Source organism: Micropterus dolomieu, linkage group LG19 (assembly GCF_021292245.1).
Source record: "Micropterus dolomieu isolate WLL.071019.BEF.003 ecotype Adirondacks linkage group LG19, ASM2129224v1, whole genome shotgun sequence".
Classification (NCBI taxonomy): domain Eukaryota; kingdom Metazoa; phylum Chordata; class Actinopteri; order Centrarchiformes; family Centrarchidae; genus Micropterus; species Micropterus dolomieu.
In genome coordinates, this window is record NC_060168.1 from 17263550 (window position 1) to 17286999 (window position 23450).

General features: G+C 41.4%; 1 protein-coding gene across 3 annotated transcripts; it reads right to left on the minus strand.

The window, feature by feature from the left end:
• Positions 1-23389, minus strand: LOC123957410 (serine/threonine-protein phosphatase 2A 55 kDa regulatory subunit B gamma isoform). Of its 3 annotated transcripts, none has more exons than XM_046030165.1 (11): positions 23227-23389; positions 22469-22808; positions 18875-19031; positions 12248-12345; positions 11450-11615; positions 10489-10601; positions 9700-9877; positions 8776-8940; positions 7490-7659; positions 4338-4429; positions 1-2550 (listed from the first exon to the last, which is right to left on the minus strand). In XM_046030165.1, the coding sequence occupies exons 3-11, from the start codon at positions 18954-18956 to the stop codon at positions 2256-2258; spliced, it is 1359 nt and encodes a 452-aa protein (XP_045886121.1). In that variant the 5' UTR covers positions 18957-19031; positions 22469-22808; positions 23227-23389; the 3' UTR covers positions 1-2255. The 3 variants fall into 3 exon arrangements, with proteins under 3 accessions (XP_045886121.1, XP_045886120.1, XP_045886122.1); XM_046030164.1 differs by having other exon boundaries at positions 23223-23389; XM_046030166.1 differs by lacking the exon at positions 18875-19031 and having other exon boundaries at positions 23223-23389.
• Between the last annotated feature and the right edge of the window lie 61 nt (positions 23390-23450).

A 23450-nucleotide genomic window follows, 5' to 3' on the forward strand; every position in this document is an offset into this window, starting at 1 on the left:
TTCAGGATAGAAAGATTTATTTACAGCAATATGGCACATACAGTACAAGATGGACAGACAGATGCTCATCAAACAAAGAAACCCAAAACACGAAAAGCCCATCTAGTTCACCATCAGTGTATCGCAAGAGAGATGTTTTGTTTGTAGAAACCTGCATTTTTATTTGCACAAAAGTAAATGATAAACAATTAATAAATGAAACCGACAGACATTTTAGTAAATTACTAACTTAGTAAATTAGTAACACGTAATTTTTTCAGCTTCCAAAGGGGGCATGGCAGAAAAGGTTTAGGAGGCATTGCAATCTGCCAGAATCTTTTATTTTCAGATGCAATAAGTGTGTTTTGACATTAGGTGGTGCCTCAGACCACATCACTACAGACTGATGATGACCCCTTACAGGCCTATAAGCAATAAAGCGTGCACATTTTCATGATGGCACTAGCAATTATTATCAGTCTAACATTATTACACTGCAATAAAAATCACAGATGTACGCTCATTGGATGCAATTTCGTTGAAATCTTTATTCAGAAAAAAAAAACATATTAACATTATTTATAACTGTCCATTTTACAATTTTGTCATCAACATACATTAACACAAAAATATGTGAATCAACATTAGTTTGGTCGGGACGTGGAGTAGAATTGACAGATGTTTCCACAAAAAACAAAAAGTGTTTTCTAAAAATAAATGCTTCAGAAAAATAAATCGGTGAGGAAGGCTGAAGAGATTGAAGTACCATCTCTCTGATGTAGCTTTGGAAACAATCATCAATACAGAAGATCGTGTCCGTTTATGAATGATAAAAAAAAAACAACTCATACATGTCAACAGAATTGATATATACAGACACCATTTAGGCCCTTTGATTTTTTTTTCCTTTTTTCTTTTAGAGAACAACATTAATGGAAACATTCCCCATACTTCTTGGTTCTCAGTTTCAGTTGAGTAGAAACTGATTCTTGGACGGCTTCATTCAAAATGTACATGTAAGTGTATGAACCGAACACTGGTAAACATGCTTCAGTGTCCAAAGACACAAATAAAGGTAGGAGAGCTCGGTCTTCTATGGTTACTCGTGCTGCATGGGGCCCCCGGGGGCCCCTGAAGCCTTTGTACAGCTGGGTCTAAATGGTTAAGAAGGCAGCCAAGTCAGTCAATTTATAAACACCTAGGCTAAATTGGTTTGACATGCAGCATCTTTTTGCTTGATTGTTGAAATTATGTAGTTCCTTTTTTTTCTTTTTGGTTGATTTGACTTGTTTTGAACGGCGAAGTAGCACACGACGCAGCCCCAAGACCAGAAGCAGAATCCACAATATGAGAAGTTGAAGGGCCTGTTCCAGCAGAGAAAACATTAATGACTAAAACACAGTGTGTGGAGCACATATGAGAGTGTGTCCTCATTTTAGGCCACGGTGTAATAACCTATTAACTTCTGCTTCTATCTGCAGGACTGTAAATGTTTTACCTCACTGAACACAGTCCAGTTGAGCTCAGAGGCGTCTGGGTGCACTTAAGGGGAGGGTCCCGAGTTCATCCTTGCACATCACACATCATTTTAAATTGTCACTGTCATCATAATTACCATCATTAAAATCATTTAACAAGAAGTTACAAAAACGGAAGTGGGGTAGCTGATCTGAAATCAAACAAGCAGCCAATTACAGAAATGCCCCAATTTTTCATCAGTGCCACTAGTAAACAACCATGAAGGGTTTTTGTTACACCAAACAGAAGGCAAGGGATAAGAATAGGCTTTGCTCGAGCACACAAATACAGAAAGGAGAAGAGGAGGAGGAGGAAAAAGCAAAAGAGCCTGAAGAACCAAAAAAGACAAACATGTAAACATCTCTTCAGTCTGAGGGTGGGTTGGGTTATCCCCCCTCAGAAGCTGATAGCAATCAACTCACCAACCAGCACAATCCAGAGGTTAACAATCAACAAGAGATCCACAGTTCAGACAATTTTGCAATCCATAATCCATTTCGTAATCCAGCCTGTTCCTTTCTAGCCCTTTCTAGGTCCTTTCAGTTCTGGGAGGCTGAAGAAGAGGTGAGGGGAGTGTGTCAAAGAGTAGACCTAGATGTGTGTATGTTTTCTGACAGTGCGTGTGTGTGTGTGTGTGTGTGTGCGGGGAGGTGTGTTAGGCATATTCCTGTGCGCGTTATGTCCATAAATGTGTACATTCTGGCATAGCTGTGTGTTCAGGTGTAAACTCATTTGAGTCCACCGCTGACATCTGTTCATTAATGCATCTCAGAGTTGAGTTTGTCCTGGAAGATGTACAGATTGTTGGTGGCGGCGATGGCGATGATGTTTTCAGTCGGGTGCCAGGCTGTATGGAGGATCTTCTTGGTGAAGTCCAGGCTGTCCACGCTGATGTCGTCCTTCCGGCGCTTTCCTCCGGCGGCACAGACCCTCCGCGGCTTCAGGACAGCGCGGGGTTTGCTGCTCTCTCTTGACGCCTCCAGGGTCACGTCGCGTTTGGTGTTCCGGTCGAACATGCGGAAGAAGTTGTTGTAGGCTCCGGTCATGATCACACTGACAAGAGGAAGAGGCGATTAAGGATAGTTACTCCAGTCTGGAAACTTTCATCCTCTTGTCTCTCTTAGTGTTAAACTGGTGAGATATAGAGGATGACTATCAAATTCCCAAACTAGCCTTAACCCCCCAACTACATGCCTAAACTTAAAAGGTCACTTCCTCCAAATTACAAAAACATTTATTAGATTAGATTTGAAAGCTTTATTATTCCCCAATGGGGAAACTCAATTGCCACCAGATCACACTGACAACATAAACAGAAGACAACCAGTAAGTGTACACAGGACAAAAAATAAAAACAATACACTCAATAAAGCCTTCTGAATCTTGATTAGACCTGATGGGTTGCTACAAATAGGACTACATGTTAACCTTAAAATAAACAAAAAATATTAATCTGCTTTTGGGATACAAGACTGTCTGAGCCGTTTGGTAGAACACAACAAGATCTCTACAAGATTCATGATATTCTTCAGTTTTGCACTTGTTCTTAGCCATTGTGGTATCTGGAAATGCAGATTATTTCAGTTTTATTTGGCTAAGTTTTAACATAATCAAGATTCACTCGCTCGCATCAATGGTGGAAGAAGAATTCAGATCCTTTACTTGATATAAAAGTAGCAGAATCGCTGCAGTGCTGCATTCAAAATTCTACTTAAGTAAAATTCAAAATGTACTTAAAGTATATAAAGTAAAGTACTATTTATGCCCCAAATGCTGTATGTACTATAGGGTTAGGGTTAGTATTTTAACCTGTAATAATGCATAATATTTCATTATTTATCAAAGGCAATTATATGTTTTTGCATGTAAAATATTAATACAAAATCTAGTATGGCTGTTAAATAAATGTAGTATAATATTTGTATTGGGAATGCTTTTTTGGGGTGAGGTTTGAGCTACTCTCTGATCTGATGTACTGGATGTCGATGTGCCGTGCTCTCCCACTGTCTTAATCCTAAAGGTGGAGTAAGCGATATTGGTGAAATCCAATACCATGATATAGATCAAACAACACAGCAAGTAATGTAACTAACATTAGCTAAGTTGTGGGTTAGCGTACTGTCACTACAGCTGCTGCCGTAAAGCTAACATGCAGAGAGGACGAGACAGTCCTAGAGCCAGTTCACCAGCTCCAGACAGCGATACTCACAACTCTCCTGCTACTATAGCTAACATCATCACAACAGCATGTCTTGGTAAAGTACAAAGTGAGCTGAATGTCTGTGTGAGCAGGTCATTAAACGTTACATGGCACACAAATAATGGCTGGAAAAGCTGGAATATGTTGTGTGGTGGGGTGCGGGCTACTTTGATTGTTTGCCATTTACACATTTACAGAGCATACCTAGAGCCTATTTTCATCGCTTCCCCCACCTCTAAATGATACCGCCTCATTAAAATTAACATCTTTGAATAGATGTGCTCTCCTAACTTAACTTACTGCTGCCATAAAGATGCCAGCTTTACATTGGAAACCTCCACATATACAGATAGAAAAAGCTCAATGGATTAACTCACATACATTGATATAAATAATATGGATTAGTGGCAAGAGTGAATGGCGCTGTAGCTGGTACTACTTCAGCAAGAGATAGAAGATCACCATTTGTATTTTTGTGTCTTGTAAATACTATATGGAGACCCAAGGGTATGGGATGGAGACCCAAGGGTATGGGATGGAGACCCAAGGGTATGGGATGGAGTGGGGGGGTCGCAACGAATAAAAAGTTGATCACAAAAGGAAAGGATAGAAACAAAACACATCCAGAGACTTCAGGTACCTGTCCGAGCCGTTCCAGGCACACTCAAACTTGTCGAAGATGCAGTCGTTTTCGTAAAGGGAGCACAACTTGCTGCGGAGGTAATCATGAACCTGGAGGAACACACACGGAAATATGATTAAAAATGAATCCAGCACACAGTTGCTTCAGTCCCAGGTATCAACTCTGTATATAAACCATAAATAAAAAGTGGTGAGCAGGAGACACGTACACACACATACAAAGCTCAGATCAGACAAAACACATTAAATGTGGGCAAGTTGTAACAAACCTCCCTGAAGGCAACTCTAATAAGATACAACACCAGCCCTCAGCAATACGAGGCCTGGAGTACATTTTAATCTAAACTCCTTAACCTCAAAACCCACCAAGGGCATGATAACAGGGACACACATGTGAAAACACACACTCACACACACATTCACTGACTAATAACTCTTTCCCCTTGTGCTTTCATCCAACCTGCCTGTGTCGGCACTGTGTCCGCTCGGTGATGCAAAGGGTTGAAATCTACACCTTCCTCTAGCCGCCGCGGTCTGCATTAAGCCCCCTCAGCCCTCTATTTTCACATTCTGCATAAAGTCAGCAGTCAACAGTCACCTCGCAATCAATAAACGGTCAAGCTGAGGTCGGCTCATGGTTGTACATCAAACCCAGTGACATTTTGGTTTTCCCCTGTGGGTCTTTCTGCTCAGAGTGAAATGATACAATGTCAGCTAAGTTGAATCTAGTCTTTTTTTTTTTTTTTTCCAGTCTGCATGATCTCTGATTTTAGAGTACAGTGTGTCATCCCTCATGCATTTGTGCAGATTTTTCATGTTCCAGGAGGAATAAGAGTGTAAATTTACTAAAATAAGAGCAGTTTAGTGCTGAAATCCTTTCTCTCCCTTCTGTTTTACTCAGTTTACTCCACTCAACCTCACCCATCCCTCTTTCTCATCCTCTCATTTACAAACTCTCCCCTCATTCTTCTCTCCTCCTCTCACCAAACCATCCTCAACACACCCTCCCAAACCCTCACCCCTCTACTCCCTCCCTCCTCCCTCATCCTCCCTCTCTGTGCTGCATTGCAGATCTAGGTGTCGGGCGCTGTGTAAGGTATCCCTCCTTCCAGTTTCACTTTATGAGTGGAGACTATAAATAGCTCCAGTGCGTCTTGGCCTCCCACTCCTGGCTGCCTCATGAGTCCTCACACGTCAGGCAGACACACACACACACACACACACACACGTTTAACCACACGCCCGCAGCAGGAATACTAAAAACACACTGAAAAAACAGCTGATAAATACTTTTACTGCATATAAACCATAGACTGTATATAAGAGACAAATTGAGAGTGGACGTGTGAAAGACAGCATGCAAAAATAGAAATAAATCTATTTTTATGAGCTTAGTACTTAGTTTCATGTGTGCATTTTCAACAGCATGCCAAGCCCATTTAATCTCAATACCACATACAGGGCATATTGATAATTTAATGTTTGTGTTTATCTGATGCACGTATTCATCTGCCAAACGCACACAGTGCTGCATCTACAGATTACAGTTAAAAACTTAGGCCACAGTGAGTTTCTGGACTGACGAGAAGAAGTGCAGTCTCTGGCAAGTAATCAATCCAATTATCCTTAAAAGGTTTGGGAAAAATCTAATCCTCAGTAAGTACTGTGATTCTGAGAGATAGCCATCTTCCCATGATTAATTTCTGTCTCCAATCATGAATATTTGCAGGATGACAATGCCCCCTTTGTGCTGGTCACCCAGCAGTTTAGACAAAGCAACAATGATTTCAGTCTCACAAACTTATGTCAAGCAAGAGAACATTTAATACAAAACGGTTCTTCTGTACTGTTTGATTTGGGAGAAGAAGCTCTGCACAAAGAATCTGAGCAGGAACACCCCAACATAACGAACACCTGAACAATCTTGTATTGAATTCATAGATGCCAAAGGGTGGCAAATTAAAGGAAACGTCATACTAGAGTGTATTTGGGCCTCCGCAAGCCACAAGAACAAGTCTCTGAACTCTAGTGGAGGGATGAACACAATGAAACCAATATATTTCCCCTCATTCTGTGTTTAGATGATGGTGGAGAGTCCAACAGAAAATCTCCCAGAGGCGAACATGAACAAAAACATAACACATAAGCAAGACTAGCTGATGACAGCAGGTGTTGGAGGTGTAAGTGAAAAGAAGCCACTCTCCTTCATGCTTTGTGGGACTGCTCCATGATAAAACTTTTATGGGGAAAAAATACTGAACTATATCTGAGTCTAAGGGTCTAAGCATTTGTATTCAAAGGTGCCCTAATTTTAAGTTTATCGTGTGATTTATCAAATGTACCTGGACCGAATCAAATACAGACAAATACATTCAGTTCGGGTGTTATGTCAATGATCCTTAGCAAATTTCGAGTCCAAATATTATTTAAGAACTGGTTTAATTCATTCATTAGGAGATTATGGTATTAAAAAAGTGAAAAAATTAGAATTAGAAAAGGAATATGGAATACATTTATGATACATATCAAGGGAACAAAATTAATTTAATCAGTCCTAAAACTTAAGTCAATTATGTTTGCGTTGTATTGAATAAATAACATAACAGATAACAGACAGATGGATAAATTATTTGTAATCCAGGTACATTATAGAAAAACTGAAAAATATGTCCTTAATGGCTTTCAAGAGAGAACAAAAAGAAATGTTATTGCTTATTCCTCAGCAACACTGTCTGTGTCTTTGTGTTTGTTTGCCCGTGTATCATTGGTTTGTTTTTTAGTGACGTGGGTGTATTTTTATGTAATTGTGATGCATTATCTTGGTTTATGTATTTAAATAAAATTATGCAACAGCATGTGATGGTGGTATGACGGTATCAGAAGAGTAATAATGAGAACAGCCGGATTATAAAGGCTATTGTCTATATTTTCTCCTCGAACACTGCTGCATTTGTGGTTTGCCAAGAGAGTAGTTATTGGAATACCAGTATACAGTGACAGTAAAGTTGTAGAAAAGTGATGATCATTCGATATCACTATAGTGGTATCATTTGCAGTGATCCCAACCCTCTAGGAGATGACAGAGGAAATATTGTGTTTTTTTGTAATCTAACACTCCCTCAGGCTTTTCACAGGTGGTCAGTTACACACCTGGTATGTCTCCAGGGGCTTGCTCTCCATGTTGAGGTCCCAGACTTTGGCAGTCAGGTAGTCTCTGGTAAGCAGGTAGCGGCCGCTGTGGCTGAACTTGACATCCGACACCGAAGAGATGATCTCAGAGAAGAAGGAGCGGGCGCTGGGGTCCTCGGGCTCCTCGAACACTGTAGAGGGTGGGACAGAATAAGGGAGAGAGTGAGTGACAGCAGGGTGAGTTAAGCCAGATGACAGGCAGAAACACAGTTGTGTCACATGAAGGGGGTATGTGTGTGTGTCTTATTTCATGTTCACAGATAGTGAAATCTCTCAGAGTCTAGATGTTGACTGTAGTCAACGAGGCAGAGACACCATACAGATGACAGATGTTTATGGACAGATGTTGCTGTCTGTGTATATCAGCACACTATAAAGAGAACAATCAACAAAGGTATTCTAAAAAGAACAATACAATGAAAGAAACCTGTTAAGTACTGGCATTTCTCATTGAATATACCCCAAAATCATTAAATCCCTTGCCACTTGAGTTGCTCCACTGAACACAATTTGCAGAGTGCAACGTACTACTCACTCATACTGATTAGAGCTGTAAAACTATTTCTAGTTTATATACATTAAATAATGGACCTGCAGTGGAAAGAAATAGTATTTAATGGTGAAAGAAATCCTTACTTACTCTTTTGATTTTAGATTATTTACTTTCCAATACATTAACATTACGTTACTTACCTATAAACTGAATATGCCTGGTGGAATGCACCACAAGGAAAACAGTCCCTCTCTTTACTACATAACCACACATAATACATAATAAAGCAAAGTAATGATAATGAGGCACTGTGAAAGATTTGGTATCTTAAGCAAGTCTCTGCAAGTGAACTTCATTGTTGGCGCTAAAGGAAACATCAGGGGATTGCCAAAGTTATTAGAACTCATCGCCCGAGAACCATGAATGTCTGTACAAAATTGCATGCATCCAATAGCTGGAGAGATATTTTAGTCTGGGCGGAAGTGCGGGACCAACTGACTGACACTGCCATCCTGGAGCCATGCTGTTAGCAGAGCTAAAAACATGCTGTAAATAACTAAAACTGTGGACTGTTTATTTAGAAACTTAAGATAATACTGTATCTAAAATGCTTTGAAACATGTTCAGCAGCAAAATTAACTTCCTCTGATTTTGTAGTTAATAGGCTAAAATATCCAGTGCTATCTGACATTTTGACCCGTCAAAAAACCTAAATGTGTGTGTCTCAGTCCCAGCTCTCAGCAGGTTTACTCACATTTGGAGTGTTTGTCGCACAGCGCTGCTTCTCTCATGTCACAGAGGCGCAGGGTGCCTTTGCTGCTGCTATAGACAAACAAGTTACAATGGTGGGGGTGAAACTCAGCCGCTGTGATCACCTCTGTCAGATCCTCCATGTTGGCTGGCTTGATGTCCACAATGTCTGAGAGGAGGCATCGCTCAGAAAAACAACAAAGAGAGGGAACTTCCCAAGGAGGGAACTGTTTTTACCTGCTGAAGTCTACCATACTGTAAGTACATATTCCTTCATTCACTCATCCTTTCATCAATTTCATTCACTAATTGACTCAATGAGAATTAGATTGTGTTTGAATTCATGAGGAAACCTACACAGGTCCATAATAAACATACAAAATAAAAACATAAATGTATGTAAATGTATGCATAACCAACACAATGTAAATAATACAATAAATAAAACAAACCAATATAAATATATCTTGGAGGGGTGGGGGTTGTTAGGAGGAAAGTAATTCCATATTCAGAAAAACTGTAACATTATAAATCTTGACTGGGTCAGGGATGTGACTTTACTGTGTCCTATTGAGCTGGATTACAACTCAGAAAGAGGCTGAAATATTTATGCAGCCTTTGAATTATTCATTAAGCTACATTTTCACTCCTCACAGATAATATTCCCCTCCCCCAACAGTGTGTGTCTTTTGTGCATTTCTTCATACAACAAAGTGGGATTTGCAATGTGGGAGTTTGTTGTGTGTGTGTGTGTGGGGGGGGCAGGTATTGAGAATTGAGCATGTGTAAGCATCAATGTGATAATGTATGCTTGAATTATCTGTGCCCTCTATTCCTGTTCCTTCATATGTGTTCACATTCGTGTCTACGTGATTGTGTATTTGTCTTCTCTTCACTCTGCATACATATTACAGCCAACAAAGGATACTGAAGCTGCGGTCGGTGATGTCCAGATGCCAGAGGTTGATCCTCAGGTCATCAGCTGACATGTAGGTCTCGTAGTCAGAGTTGACGGAGATGGAGTTGACGTGGTAGGTGTGGGCGTTGGCAAACACTCGCCGTGGGCTCACCTCCACCATCAGGTCCATCGGCCTCAACACCGGCACCTTGCAAAGTCAGAAAGAGAGAGCAGTTTATCATCCCATGCTGATTAGGAGGGGAAAGATAGTGGAAATACAGTAAGTAGATTCAATTTAAATAATTGAATTGTATCATGAATTAATATTTAATCCATTACTACCTTTGACATCAATAATAGTTATTGGAACCCTAACTTGCTCGCTTGATGGCCAGATCAAGAGCCAATTTAGTGCATGACTTACAGCTCATTTTCATATCTTGACATTTGCATTAACACACAATATCTTTGTCGATGCAAAATGTGTGTCCTTATTTGCATACAGCACAGTGGGAGCACCGTCACCATACACACACGTCTACAAAGAAGGACATACTATACGTGCATATGCACACACATGGGCAAACTGTGTGTGTACCGAAGCTTTGACTAATGTTGTGTTGCTGTTCTGCACACTGGGATATAGAGGTTTTCTCCGCCCCCACACACTTATGTGTACACACGTGTACTATTAAGCCAGTGACCCATTTTTGCACATGCACGCATCTGTACCCACTGACCCAGTTATGCTGCACAACTGACTGCAATTATGAATGTTTTAGTGTGTGCAATAGATAAAGACAGACAGGCAGACGTTACCTGTAGGGAGGTGACGGTGGACATGTCCTTGATGCGACCCTCCTCATCCTTCAGGTTGTATCCCTCCGGCCGTTTGTCTCTTTCACTCACCTTCCACAACTTAATGGTCTTATCTGTGAAACAGACAATCAGAAACAATCAGAAAAGGACAAATATAATCTGAAAGTGTAACAAAAAAAAAGAAAAGATATGTCAATGCTCTGAGGTTAGGAAGCTATCCGGAGATCTCAGATTAGATGTGATTAAATATATCAGAGTATGCTAAATATAGAATTTCATATCTTATTGGTAAAGCTCAAAGCCTAAAATCTTTTTTTTAATAAATGCTGTTTTATGATTTTAGATGTGGTCAACCCAGGCACTTGAACCCAATATAATTAACTTCATAGACAAGATAATCCACCACACCCCAAACTGTCAGCTCTGAAAGACAGCTTGGACTCTAAAGCTCTAAATGAACTAACAGTGAGGTTTTGTTTCATCAACACTGAGCGACAAATGACTGCAAGCAGTCCAGCAGCAGCATTGCCCAGCTGCTGAGGCAGTTCTTACATTCTTCATACCCTCAATCATAAATAATATAGTGCTTAAATAAATCGATAACAGGGCGCTCAGGGAAAATCTATAGATCTTCCAATATAGTAATAAACTCTAATAATGAGACCTCTTAAATGTGATGCAACACAAGCAGCAACTCTTCTCTCTTAGGGCAAGGGACAACTCTGCTCTCTGACCCAAGAAATTCAAATAATGGTCTTAATTTCAACTGCAACACCAGGCTCTTCACTTTGTCACACACTTAAGGGAGAAACAATGGTAACTCAGATATGAGAGCCATTCTGGTTAGTTCTGGTTTAAGTAGAGTGTTTTTCCACAAAATATCAATCAAGCACATCCCTCCTTCCACATCTTCCTGGCTCCTCTAAGATGGACAAGTGTGTGTGTGCGTGGGGTCTCTCACCATTGGTGGAGAGGAGGAAGTGTGCGGCGTTCTGCTGAGGCAGCCATCGGATCTTATTGATCTTCTCCTCGATCTCCAGACTCTTAAGGTAGTCAAACTCGGGCTCATGGCTCTGAAAGGTGCTGTAGACATTGTACTCTCCCTGTGAGAATGGCTCAGTCTTGCTCTGTGGAATGAAAGGGAGGTGAAAATGTGGGGAGAAAAATGTGCACTTTCACAGTGCAATGTAACACTCGGGGCCTGAGCCAGTCTCTGTCACCTTGATCATGTGAAGAAATGGCATGGCATGGACCCTGCACAGCTCTAATGATACACTCTCTGACACAGCAGGAGCATTACTGTTTATCTATCAATCAATCTAGGCTGTACCTGGAGGGGAACGATGTGTGTTCGTCACAGCTCTCAGAGCTGCAATGAAAAACTGTATATTTGTGTGCATGTATGGAAGTGTTGGTGTGTGTGTGTGTGTGTGTGTGTGTCTACTAGAGGCTGACATTTTTTCAGGAATCCCGTCGGGATTGGGAGTCAGTTTCACTATTCATCACAGGATTGGGACGAGACAGAAAAAATGTCAACAGGAAAGGGCAGGACAGGCATCATAGGTCTGTTTTTATATATAGATATGCTCTAACTCATTCTAACATTAATACGCTATTATATAACGTTATATATGTTTTTATCGGGATTGGATGCGACGGGAGTCATTCTTCTGGGATTGGGTAAGGACAGGAGTACTTTTGTTGGAGAGGGACAGGACAGAAGTGAAAATCCACTCCTGTGTCACCATGTAATGTCTACCTCAGGTTCCCTCTGAAAGATGACCACTCGGCCCCCTTTGTCCCCTGTGGCCAGGAGCTCTCCTGTGTGGTTGAACTCTACAGTGGAGATGATATCAGCTGGGGAGAGAGAGAAATAGAGTCGAAGAGTGAGTGAGAGAGAGAGAGAGGTGTAGCATGAGAGGAAAGAACGGTAGGAAAGAGAAAAAGAGTAGCCATTAGCTAATTGAACACACATCATGATTCATCTATATTATCTGACTAAATTATTAAACCGAGTCAACAGTCAATACATTAACATGCAAGTGGATTAAAAAATTCAAATTAATGTGTAGAATAAAACAATATTTGATACCTAACACAAATATTGTGCAATTGTGTGTAAGTTTTTAGAGAAAATTCAGAATACAGTACATATTATCCCATCAAAACAACAGAAAATCAAAGACACAAACATACAGCTGTTTCACATTAGGCACAGGTGTTATCTGTGTTCCAGTATGACACATACACAATGACGCACACAATGACACACACACACACACACACACACACACACACACAATGAACTCTAGTGACTTTATAATCGTGTGTGTGTGTGTGTGTGTGTGTGTGTGTTTATATGAATAATTAGGGGGTATAATCTATGTAGTGTCTTAAAGTGTAAACACCACTCAGTGTACTTGCAATAGTGATTCAAAATCATTCAAATATAATTTTTTCAGGACATTCAGTTGCATATCTGTGACGATGTCCCCATCACTAGCTCTGTGTCCCGAAACACCAACACAGTCTGACTCAGTGACAACACTGTAATACGAGGAGTACGCACGTTATTAACCACTTAGCATTTACTGTCTCAATGCTCTCAGTGGACCTTCCTGCATCGCACAACACACAGAATATGAAATAGAAAGCACTTGGTTGTGCCGTCTAATGAAGGGCAAGTCAGTGTGAGATCTGATGCTTGAATCTTGCGTTGCATATAATCTCCTCTCAGACCTTCTTTCTATTGAACCTCCGTTTATCATGTCTTTGAAAGAAGTTTAACTACTGAGACTTTTTCTGCCCCCAAAGCAGCTCTGTCTGTAAAGAAAACTTAAGTCAGCTGTATAAAGAGGGAGTGAAATCAGAATACAAAGAAAGAAGAAGTTTGTTTTGTTCAAATCAAAGAGAGGCGGTATGAGAGGATGTAGCTTACCTGGTAGCAAGCCATGTAAAGTTATCTCAAAGTTCAAACTAGCCACGCTAGGTAAGCTAATTTACTAGTCTGCTGACCCTCCAAAATCAGGAATGCCATGGTCATCAATGGATAATTTATTTAATCCAACATCATATAAATATTTGATATAGGCCCATATTTTGACCTGCTTGGTCATCATCCCACATTCAGGCTGTTCAGTCTCTTTGATTTGAACAAAACAAACAAGTCCAGTCAAATTACTAACAGAAGTGAAGTGAATGTTCAGCTTAGCTGTTAAGTTTCAAATGTGTGGATGGACTGTTTTTACACTTGCAAATACAAAGGAGGTGTTTTGGACAGACACATTGCTGGTGATGCTGATCACTATGGTGATAACTTCAGTGACTGGTTAATCTTCAAAATGGTGATAATCAACCTCAGTCACGACAAACGCTCTCAAGCTTTCTTTATCAAACGTTATCCATATGTTGTATTTTTCACATGACACCCGCCAACATACTGCATCATGACATGCAGTTCAGTTGCTGGTGTATGGGGCAGTAAGTCGGATGATGAATTTGCATGATTCTTTCACACTGACCAAATCAGTCCACTCATAATGAAGATCTTGTCATCATCAGGAGGTTAGGCAACCAGCAGAGACTCCACAAAGTTACTACACCCGAACAAAAAACCTCCAGTTAAACCACATCTTCATTTTTACACTGTATTGTAGAATATAAACAAACGAGATATACTGTGTTAATTAGTGAGCTTTAGAGGTGCTGGTAGGCAAGTCAGCACTCAATGCTGATACATCTGCAAACCTATTCTACCTAAAACACAAAACCTACAGTGATTTTGAAATTATGTTCAAGGTAATCAAGAAAGAAGCTGCATAGCCCCCCAGGCGTAATAACGGTGCATTTTGACTGACTTAGGGTTCTAGCCTCCAAAGCAGTCCTGCCTGCCTGAGATTTGTGTACAGCAAAACCTCACATCAACTACTGCACTACCACAAAAATGAGCCTCATTTCAGATTCAGTATCCCACCAAGCCTTTGTAAAAGGAGTCCACTGAGCTCAGTTTTGATAGAAAAGGTGGTCCTCAATAAGCAGTGACTATAAAATAAAAATAGAGCTTATTTATTGAGAGTTCACTCATTCAAAGCTGTAGCCTTGCCTATTTTGTGGTGGCCTTGAGAGAGAGAGAGAGAGATTTTATGATGAGGGGAGGCGGGGACTGCTCCTCAATCTCCACACTAACATAACCTTATTCACTCTGTACTTCACAATCTTCATGTATTACTGGTTGCTTCTTACTCTCTCTCTTTCATTTTCAGTCACTGCAGTGCCTTCTTTATTCTTCAGGTTCAATGTCTTTCCTCTATTTCAGGCTTTCTCTTACTCTCTCGATCCCCCATTATTTTGTCATCTCTCATCTCTTGTTCCCCGGTCTCTCTCTTTTGCCCCACTTCACTCTCTCATTTTCCTCCCTGTTGTCTATCCACATTCAGCTCTCTCTCTCTCTCTCTCTCTCTCATCCCTCCCCCACGGCACTCTGGCTGTAGGTTAGCGGGTACATAGTGGTGGTGATGCTGGTGGTGGAAGAATGGGAAGGATGGAAAGGGAGGTGGAGGGAAGAGGCGCTGGGGCGGAGGCGGTGCTGGGTGCCTTTGGTGAGCAGGGGTTGCCATGGTAACAGGCTGAGCCAACCAGTAGCGGTGGTACTCGTAACGGTTAGCCGTATATGGCAGTATGGTGAAGGAGGAAGTTGGATTCATCAATCCAATCCTCGCAGGAAGAAGCAGCGTGGTAAAATAATTATGCCGCTGCAGTTTTGTCCACTGACAAACATTGCAAAATTAATACCAGGAGATGGAGCAGATGTTATGGTCCAAATTGAGGATATGCAGATAATTACTGCATACACACACACACGATGGCACTCGTACAAAAACAGACCCCTAAATTCATGAACACACGTATGCACACCATGCAGCTTTGAATGCACACAGTCACGTAATGATGTACAGCAAATGTGTGTGCTTATTGCTTTTGTGTGTGTGTGTGTGTGTGTGTGTGTGTGAGTGTGTATACACCCAACACATTTACAGATAACTGCGTCTCCACTCAAGTCGCACAGAGAAAGAGCTAAGCTAAGCAAAACCACAGGAGAGGCACACAATATAGCTGAATAAAATATGGAGCACATACTCTCCTCTCTCATCCTGTCTGTTCTCGACCTGAAGCCTCTTTATCTTTCAGTTACCCTCTGTCACTCTCTCTCTCACAAACACACCATACACAGCTCACTCCATCTGTCTCTCTGATGCTCTTTATTAGAAGAGCATTGCAGAAAAATAAAACACTAAGAAATCACACAACTGAAGACACTTAAGAAACAAGCCTCAACACAAATGCTGTGGCTCTCCTCTAAGAGGGAAATGTACAGTACTAATGTAATATGTGCGTGTCTGTCGTCAAGCTGTAAGTCTATGTCTTATAGTGTGTATATGCTACAGTATAAGCAAGCTAGCTGTGTCTCAAGGGTTGCAGCTGGTTTCACTATTTCCTGTGGTATGAAAATTTGTAGTTTTACCATTTACATTTGCTTACCTACGGCATTGAATTCTACCGTATCAGTGTTATTAAAAAAGCTGTTCAAGTTTCAAGTGTTTGTTCAACCAAAAAATAAAACTTATAATAAAAATTGTGTAATATCGTGATATTTTCTGAGATGGTTATCATCCCGTGAAACTATCATATCATTGCAACCCTATGTGTCTGTCTCCCACAGATAGTCCATTAGCATCAGTAGGCCTGTCTGACTCATCACCCCACTGCAGGAGCTGGGGGAACACAATGTGATTGCAAGTGCATGCGCCCACACATACAGTACAAATCAACGCAAAACTACAGGCAAAGATGAATGCACCCAATGACACAGTGAAGCATAAAATAATGCACAAGTGATAATAATTACACACACAAATGCACTGTGAGGTGTTTATAAGGACAGCAACTCCTCAATGATCAAAGAATGTTGTCGGGAGAAATGATTAGTAGATCAGCAGAAAATAAATCAGTTCATTATTGGTTTAAGTAATTTGTTAAGCAAACATGCCAAACTATTGTTGTCTGTAGCAGTTTTCCTGTTTTACATAACTGGAAATTACATATCATTTTCATTTTTGAGGATGTTGGCTGAACAAAACCAGCAATTTTAAGATGTCACTGTAGGAAAAATTGTGATGGCCATTTTTCACTGACAATTCAAAGACTGACAGATAGAGCTGGGGTGATTTGTTGATTAATGTACTTGTCGATCAACAAAAATTTAATCTGCAACAGTTTCGATAATTTATTTGATAATAAACATTTTTCAAGTAAAAATTACAAATGTTCCCTAATTCCAGCTTCTTAATTGAGAGAAAGTGCTGCTTCCCTTTGTCTTAAGTGATTGTAAATTGTATATCTCTGTTTTTGGATGACTGGCTGGACAAAACAAGAGATCTGAAGACGTCACCTGGGGCTTCAGGAAATTGTGATCAGCATTATTCACTATTTTCTGACATTTTATAAAGCAAAAGTTGATCAACTAATCAAGAAAATAATAATAGGCAGATTAACTGATGATGAAAATAATTGTTCTAACCATAGTTTGTATTATACACATTAAGATGTGCTCATATGTGGCTACAAAATGAAACAATGCAGGCACTCTTGAGAGGAGAGAGGAGGTTTATGGGATAGACGAGGGTGGCGGCGAAGGTCGAGGGAGGTGGATTTCCTTATTTCTTTTTGTTCAGGCTACTATGGGGACAGAGAGAGGAGCAGACGTCCTACAGTCCCAATTATAGATATCTTAGGTCTGGGTAAACACAGACCATTAAAGCTGAGCCAAAACTACACACTCCTTAAAAGCGAGGACAAGCCACCACTCAGCAGGAGATGTGTGCGCACGTGTGTGTGTTAGTGAGTGTGTGTGCATGCTGCAGCTCAAGCACCCCGCATTTCCTGTGTACGTGTGCACAAGTGTGTGTACTCAATTACCCTGCAGAGAAATAGACTGGTTGGAGCGAGAGGAGGGAGCGAAGGAGATGAGGGGAGAGACTGCCGGAGGGAGACGTTAAATTGATCCCTGTCCTGCAGTTTTGGAGTTATCTGGGGAAAAAATGGTGCATGTGTTTGTGTTAGAGGTACACATGTGTGGAGACGAGTGATTTAAGCCCAGCACAGCAGGGAATCTGCCATTTCTCCAAACACACATCGGCACAATGGAGCAGAGCCGGTGTGAGCCTAATGGTTATAGACACAAACAATTAGAATCACAAACCAAGCCAGCTTCAACTCCGTGTGTGAAATACACCTGTAATCCTGTATTGCCTGGCTGCAAAAACATCTGCATGAATTCTCAAAGCAGCAATGTGTGATTCATTTTTGATAGAAATCAATTTGTTTTTTCAGCAGATTTGTGAGACTGTAATATAAAAAAAGATTAGGAGCTTAGCTGGTTTATGGTTTATACCCAAAACTGAGATTATGTGTCGACCTCTCATAAATACTGAAATGTAATCTCCATATTCAGAAAACTCTCGCCCTTTTTTTATCTGCCACTTGTTTATTTCTGTGCAAATGTGTGAAAAGCTGAAACGATTACGTGGCCAAAATTATACTGCAACGATATTCATATTTGATGAATTGTTGTCTAAAATGCCTACTAATATTCACTGGTTTTACCTTCTCAGATATTAATCTTTTACAATAGCAAACTAAATACCTTTGGGTTTTGGACTGCTTGTCAGACAAAAAATGCAGTTTGAAGGCTCTTGGAGATTTTGTAGACATTCAATTAATCAATACATTAAGAAATGAAATTGCAGATAAATTGATAATTAATGGGAAAAAAATGTTGTAGCCCTGCTTGTGTGCGCATGAATATCTAAATAGTACATGTACAGAGTATATGTGTTTAGAGGTTAAGTGAGTTTGTCATATTTTGTGTCTCTGTGCACCTTCCTTCATATATAAATAAAAATAGAAGTAAGATAGCTATGAAGGAGTCAGGGTGTCGTCTGGTCAAACTATTTAAAGAAATCAATCACACATTTACACAAACACACACACAATCCACACTGAAGCAGGCAGACTGAGACAAAAATAAAAAGGCAGGTACAAAAATAGAGACATACAAGAAGGATGAGGCAGACAGACAGAGACAAAGTGATGTTTTAGATATTTATAACACGCAGACTCACGTGAGATTTCACCTGACTCAAACACACGCACAAACTTAATGACACACACACATACACACTCCAGCAGAACACAAACACACTCTTACATTAAGCTACCCACACACAGGCGCACACACACAAACTCTCAGTACCTCACACTGGGGTCATGTGGCGCAACTGTGCGACATAGATATGACCTTCGGGATAGAAGAGGATAGAGCACACACCTTCAGTGTAAGAGGCAAACGGTTCGGGCTCCAGAGAAAGGGTAGTGATGTCGGAGCACAGGACCTGGATGGGACTCAACATCCTGGGGGAGGACTCCAGGGTGGAGAGGGGTGGACAGGATGGGCCGAGCTCTTCAGGCTATAGCCAGGAGCAGCCCTGCAAGAGGAGCAAGGATGGAGGGAAGGAGGAGGGCAACAGGGAGAAGCAGAGGGGAAGGAACGAAGGAAGGACCAGGGAGGTAGGGTGGGGTTAAGGGTAGGGACTGAGTTACTGCATCACCACACTTGGCCATGAGTACTCATCAGACAAAAAAATAAAAAATAAATAAATAATTTATGATCATTCTGTATCTATTCATTATGATGTATTTACATGTTGGGTTTGGCAGGAAGGCTAGCAAGACATGCAGGATGGACAGAGATAGACAGCTTACGGGACAGAGTCTTAATATGTCTTAATAGGCAGTGTAGATAGCTGGCATTTCCCCAGAGGTGACAATGATTGGATAACAATTAGAAAAGTGAGCAGTGAGCAGCTTGTGAAAGCTCACATACTTACATCCAGGTATGACAACTAACAATTATTTTCATTGATTGATCTGTCAATTCAAATGTCAAACATCTCCTCATCACAGGTTACTAAAGCCCAAAGCAATTTCTTTTAACTCTTAAACTGTTGGTGTGAACAACAGTCAGAAAACTCAGAGGAAGACAGTTTGAAATTATATGAAATGAAGACAAGTATTTATTCACGTATAAGACGCTGCGATCAGCAAATGTTTACTTTTAGAGTTACATGTACAATTTATATTTAGACATATTGGTTGTTTTACTATGGTAAGAATAAACATTTGGCTTTAATTAAATTCTTACTGGTTTTACCTCCTTTGTACTTGCAGTATGATGTCCGGGCACATGTTAGTGCAATCTTGTTCCCATGTTGTGGGATTATCTGTTTCCAGTTTCAGTTCCAATAAGAGGCTTGCCCATCTCTACAGGCAACTGAAAAACTATTCAACTTCTGAGGTTTCTCAAACATTTTCAAAACCAACTAGATTCTGTAACAAACAATCAATCTTAAAAATAAAGCAGTTAAGCTCCTTAAGATTTACCATATCTGGTTTTCACTTAAAAGAATTGATACTTTTGTATATTGTGCACAATAATAATGTGCTTGCATTATTTATGAAATGGAAACAGTCATAAAAAATGTATTTACAAAACTATCAAAAATGCAAAATTTCAGAATTTTGATGCAATGTATCATTTTTATTTTCTCATCCGCCCTTGAACCCAAGGCCACTCCAGGTGGAGGAGGTGAAGTTGTAGCAAAGGGAGATACTGAGGAGGGCAAAAGGGATTAAGAAAAAGGGAATAAGAGATGGAGGGAAGAAGTGAGGGGAGGGAAGTTAAGGTAGAGGGAGGTTAGGCATCCCTTCCCTGTAGGAGTTAAAGGGCAGGGGAATCCCCACGGGAGGATCTACAGACACACTGTTACGTATGCGCACACACATATATACACACACATACACAGAAAATCCTTGCAGACACACACACCCATACACACACAGACCTGAGCAAACAAAAAGACACACGGTATGCACTCAAAGACACGGACATGAATATGAATGCAACAACGGCAAAAAAAATAAAGACAGATGGAGACACACAGGAGCTAATAAAATACACTCAAGCATAAAATCACATGCGCCACCGCACTCTGTCTGTCTCTACTACAGTCTGTCTTTCTCTTTAACACACACATACAGAGGCACATTGTGTTTGAGCAGCCTTTAGAGCACTGTTGGATAATTGTTTGGCAGACGCACCACTTCAGTTCCGGACAATGCTGCGAGTTGCATTAGATGGCCGATGGGGAAAGGGAGGGAGGGGGAGGCAGTGGGGGATGGAAATGGGGAGGAGGAGTACGGGAGATGGGGTGAACATGGAGGAAAGGTGGAGGGTGTGGGAGTGGATGTAGGTAGGCAGGTAATGAATCATTTTGTTGACTGTGACAGGAAAGTATCTTCTGTGGTCATTAAGTGAATGACTTCTTCTGCAACTACCTCTTTTGAGACTGTCCATGTGTTGCACAGTGCTTTCAGACCAATAGTGTTCATAGGTGTGTCCACTTTGGTGTGAATTCATCAGAAATTCGCCCTGAATAACATCTGTGTCTGCCTGAGATGTGGAATAATTAATACTACCATTATAGGTGGGTGGGGACGGCCTGTCAATCATAATGGCCAAGCATGAAAAGCAGCATGTTTTTTATCACGGACCGTTGCTATGGCAATAATGGATGGTCGGTGATGTTAAGACAGATTTTTTGGCGCTAGTTCGTGAAAATCCTCTTCTGAAATGGACAAAGACACATATTGGTCATGGAAATACTGTATAAAAAAAGACACTTGCACACACTGAGACAAACAAAGACACACACACAGATATCCTTCAATCACTGCGATACAATAGGTTGAATACACACACACACACAAACGCACACACACACACACACACACACACACAAACAGACACACACATACACACACACAATCAACAGGCTCCGCTAAAGGTCTTACAGACTGTGGTCAGGGGGAATACATACAGAGTTTGTGCTTTTGTGTGAGGGAAATTATATAACAGCACAGACACAGGAAGCATAATTTCCTTCCTGCAGTGATCACAGATGAGCTCACAACACATTCATGACCCCCAAATGATAATCCCCTGCTCTGGTCTAAGGCGTGGCGAACAATGAGCTAAGTGTAAGAAACAGATTGGGGACACACAGATAAGCAGGAAGAAAGGCAGACAGTGTAGCTAGTGTGCAGGTGAGATTAGTGGTGTAATGGAGATTAGAAGAAGGGGGGTTTATCCAGGGTTATAATCCATCTGTTTTATGAAACAAACCAAAGAAATCCAGTGGTTTGCAGGGCTTTTGTGCTGCAGGGCCTTTTAATAAACCACCCATCCGAGGCGTGATAAGCTATATATTCAAATTTGACACCTGCACCTGTTTTATTCAAGAGGAGAGAGCAACAGAGTGTGCATGTATGTGATTCTATTATGATGTGAGAGGTGTACTGTGGTGCTGTTACAGTTAAAAATATATACTCTCCCACTCTCTCTGTCACTGACATACAGACACAAACAGAGACACACATACACACATTCGGATACAGGCCAGATCAATGATTCCCTGCAGTGTAGCAAAATAGCTGTGTTACACAAGGTACAAAAGTGGTTACAAAAGCAAAAATAAACAAAAAAAACTGAAACAAATGAGGGTACGTGGAGAGGAAAACTGGAATTTTGCAGTAATAAGAGTGTTTTTCCCTAGTTCTTGTTGCTCTGTCTGCAACTCTGTCTGAACACTGATCAACATGGAGCTTACAGAAGATTAGGAAGCCGTCCTAAGCTTGTTATGTCTAACATCTAATAATAATAATCTATACAAGCATACGCACACTTTGTCACACGCACACACTCTCCAGAAGTCGTATACACAGATACTCATTCACATGGGGTAACATTTAAACACACACTTAGGTAACGTACAGACACATGAGGCTTTCTCTGTCATCTTCTTACCTTCAGTCACATAATTGTGGTCGGGGAGGAAACCGCGGTGGTTGAGCGTCGGGGTGGCGTCAGTGTCTTCGCCCATCAGCGGGGCTGGGGGGAGCGCCCGTCTCGGCGGGGCAGCGGGGTGGTGGCAGATCGGTGGTGGTGGGGGTGGTGGTGGGGATGCCGGCCAGCACAGCGCCCATACTGCTGCCCGCCGACGCCTCCTCAGCACAGGGGCGCAGAGACGGGCATCATATCTTTAAATGAAGATGAGGGGCAGGTAGGGAGGGGGTGGGCCGGTCCCGAAGGAGGGATGGGTGCGTGTAGGAGTCCACACAACTGCTTCTCAGAGCTTGATGCAAACCTGCAGGAGGGGGATTATTTGAAAACAGTTCAAAAACTACCAGGGGTGAGCTTGATTTGTGCCTCACAAGAGCACACATCAGTCGTGAGGCAAGAAAAATCCACCGCACCATGTGTCCACCCTGCAGCTGTCCAGGTGTGGCCAGACCAATTGTACTCTCTCACTAGCACACAACATTCATAGCACTATGCTCCCAGAAAGAGCTAAATCCTGACTTGTTAATGGATGCTACAAGAGAAGCGAGGAGATGAAGAGGAGGAGGAGGAGGGCGAGGAGAGTGGGGGGAGGGGAGAGAGGGATGAGCAGAGCCCCTGGTCGGTGTATCTGCAGTGCTGCTGCTTCTGCAGTGAACTCTCACACACATGGACACACACACACACACACACATATGCAGTGAGACAAACACACACTCACCTACACACTTGGCAGCTTGTGGGTCAGGTACTCCTCAATAGATCCTCCATGAATAACATCTCTCTCCTCCTCAGCGGGAAACTGTCTCTGCTTTCTCAGCTGTTTCAGTATGAGGAGGAAAACTCTACTGACCCTGTGTTCTGCTGCAGTCTGCGCTCTGGCGTATGTATGAAAAGCAGAGTGAGAGGGAGAGAGAGGGGGAGGGAGAGAGTGAGAGAGAGAGAGAGA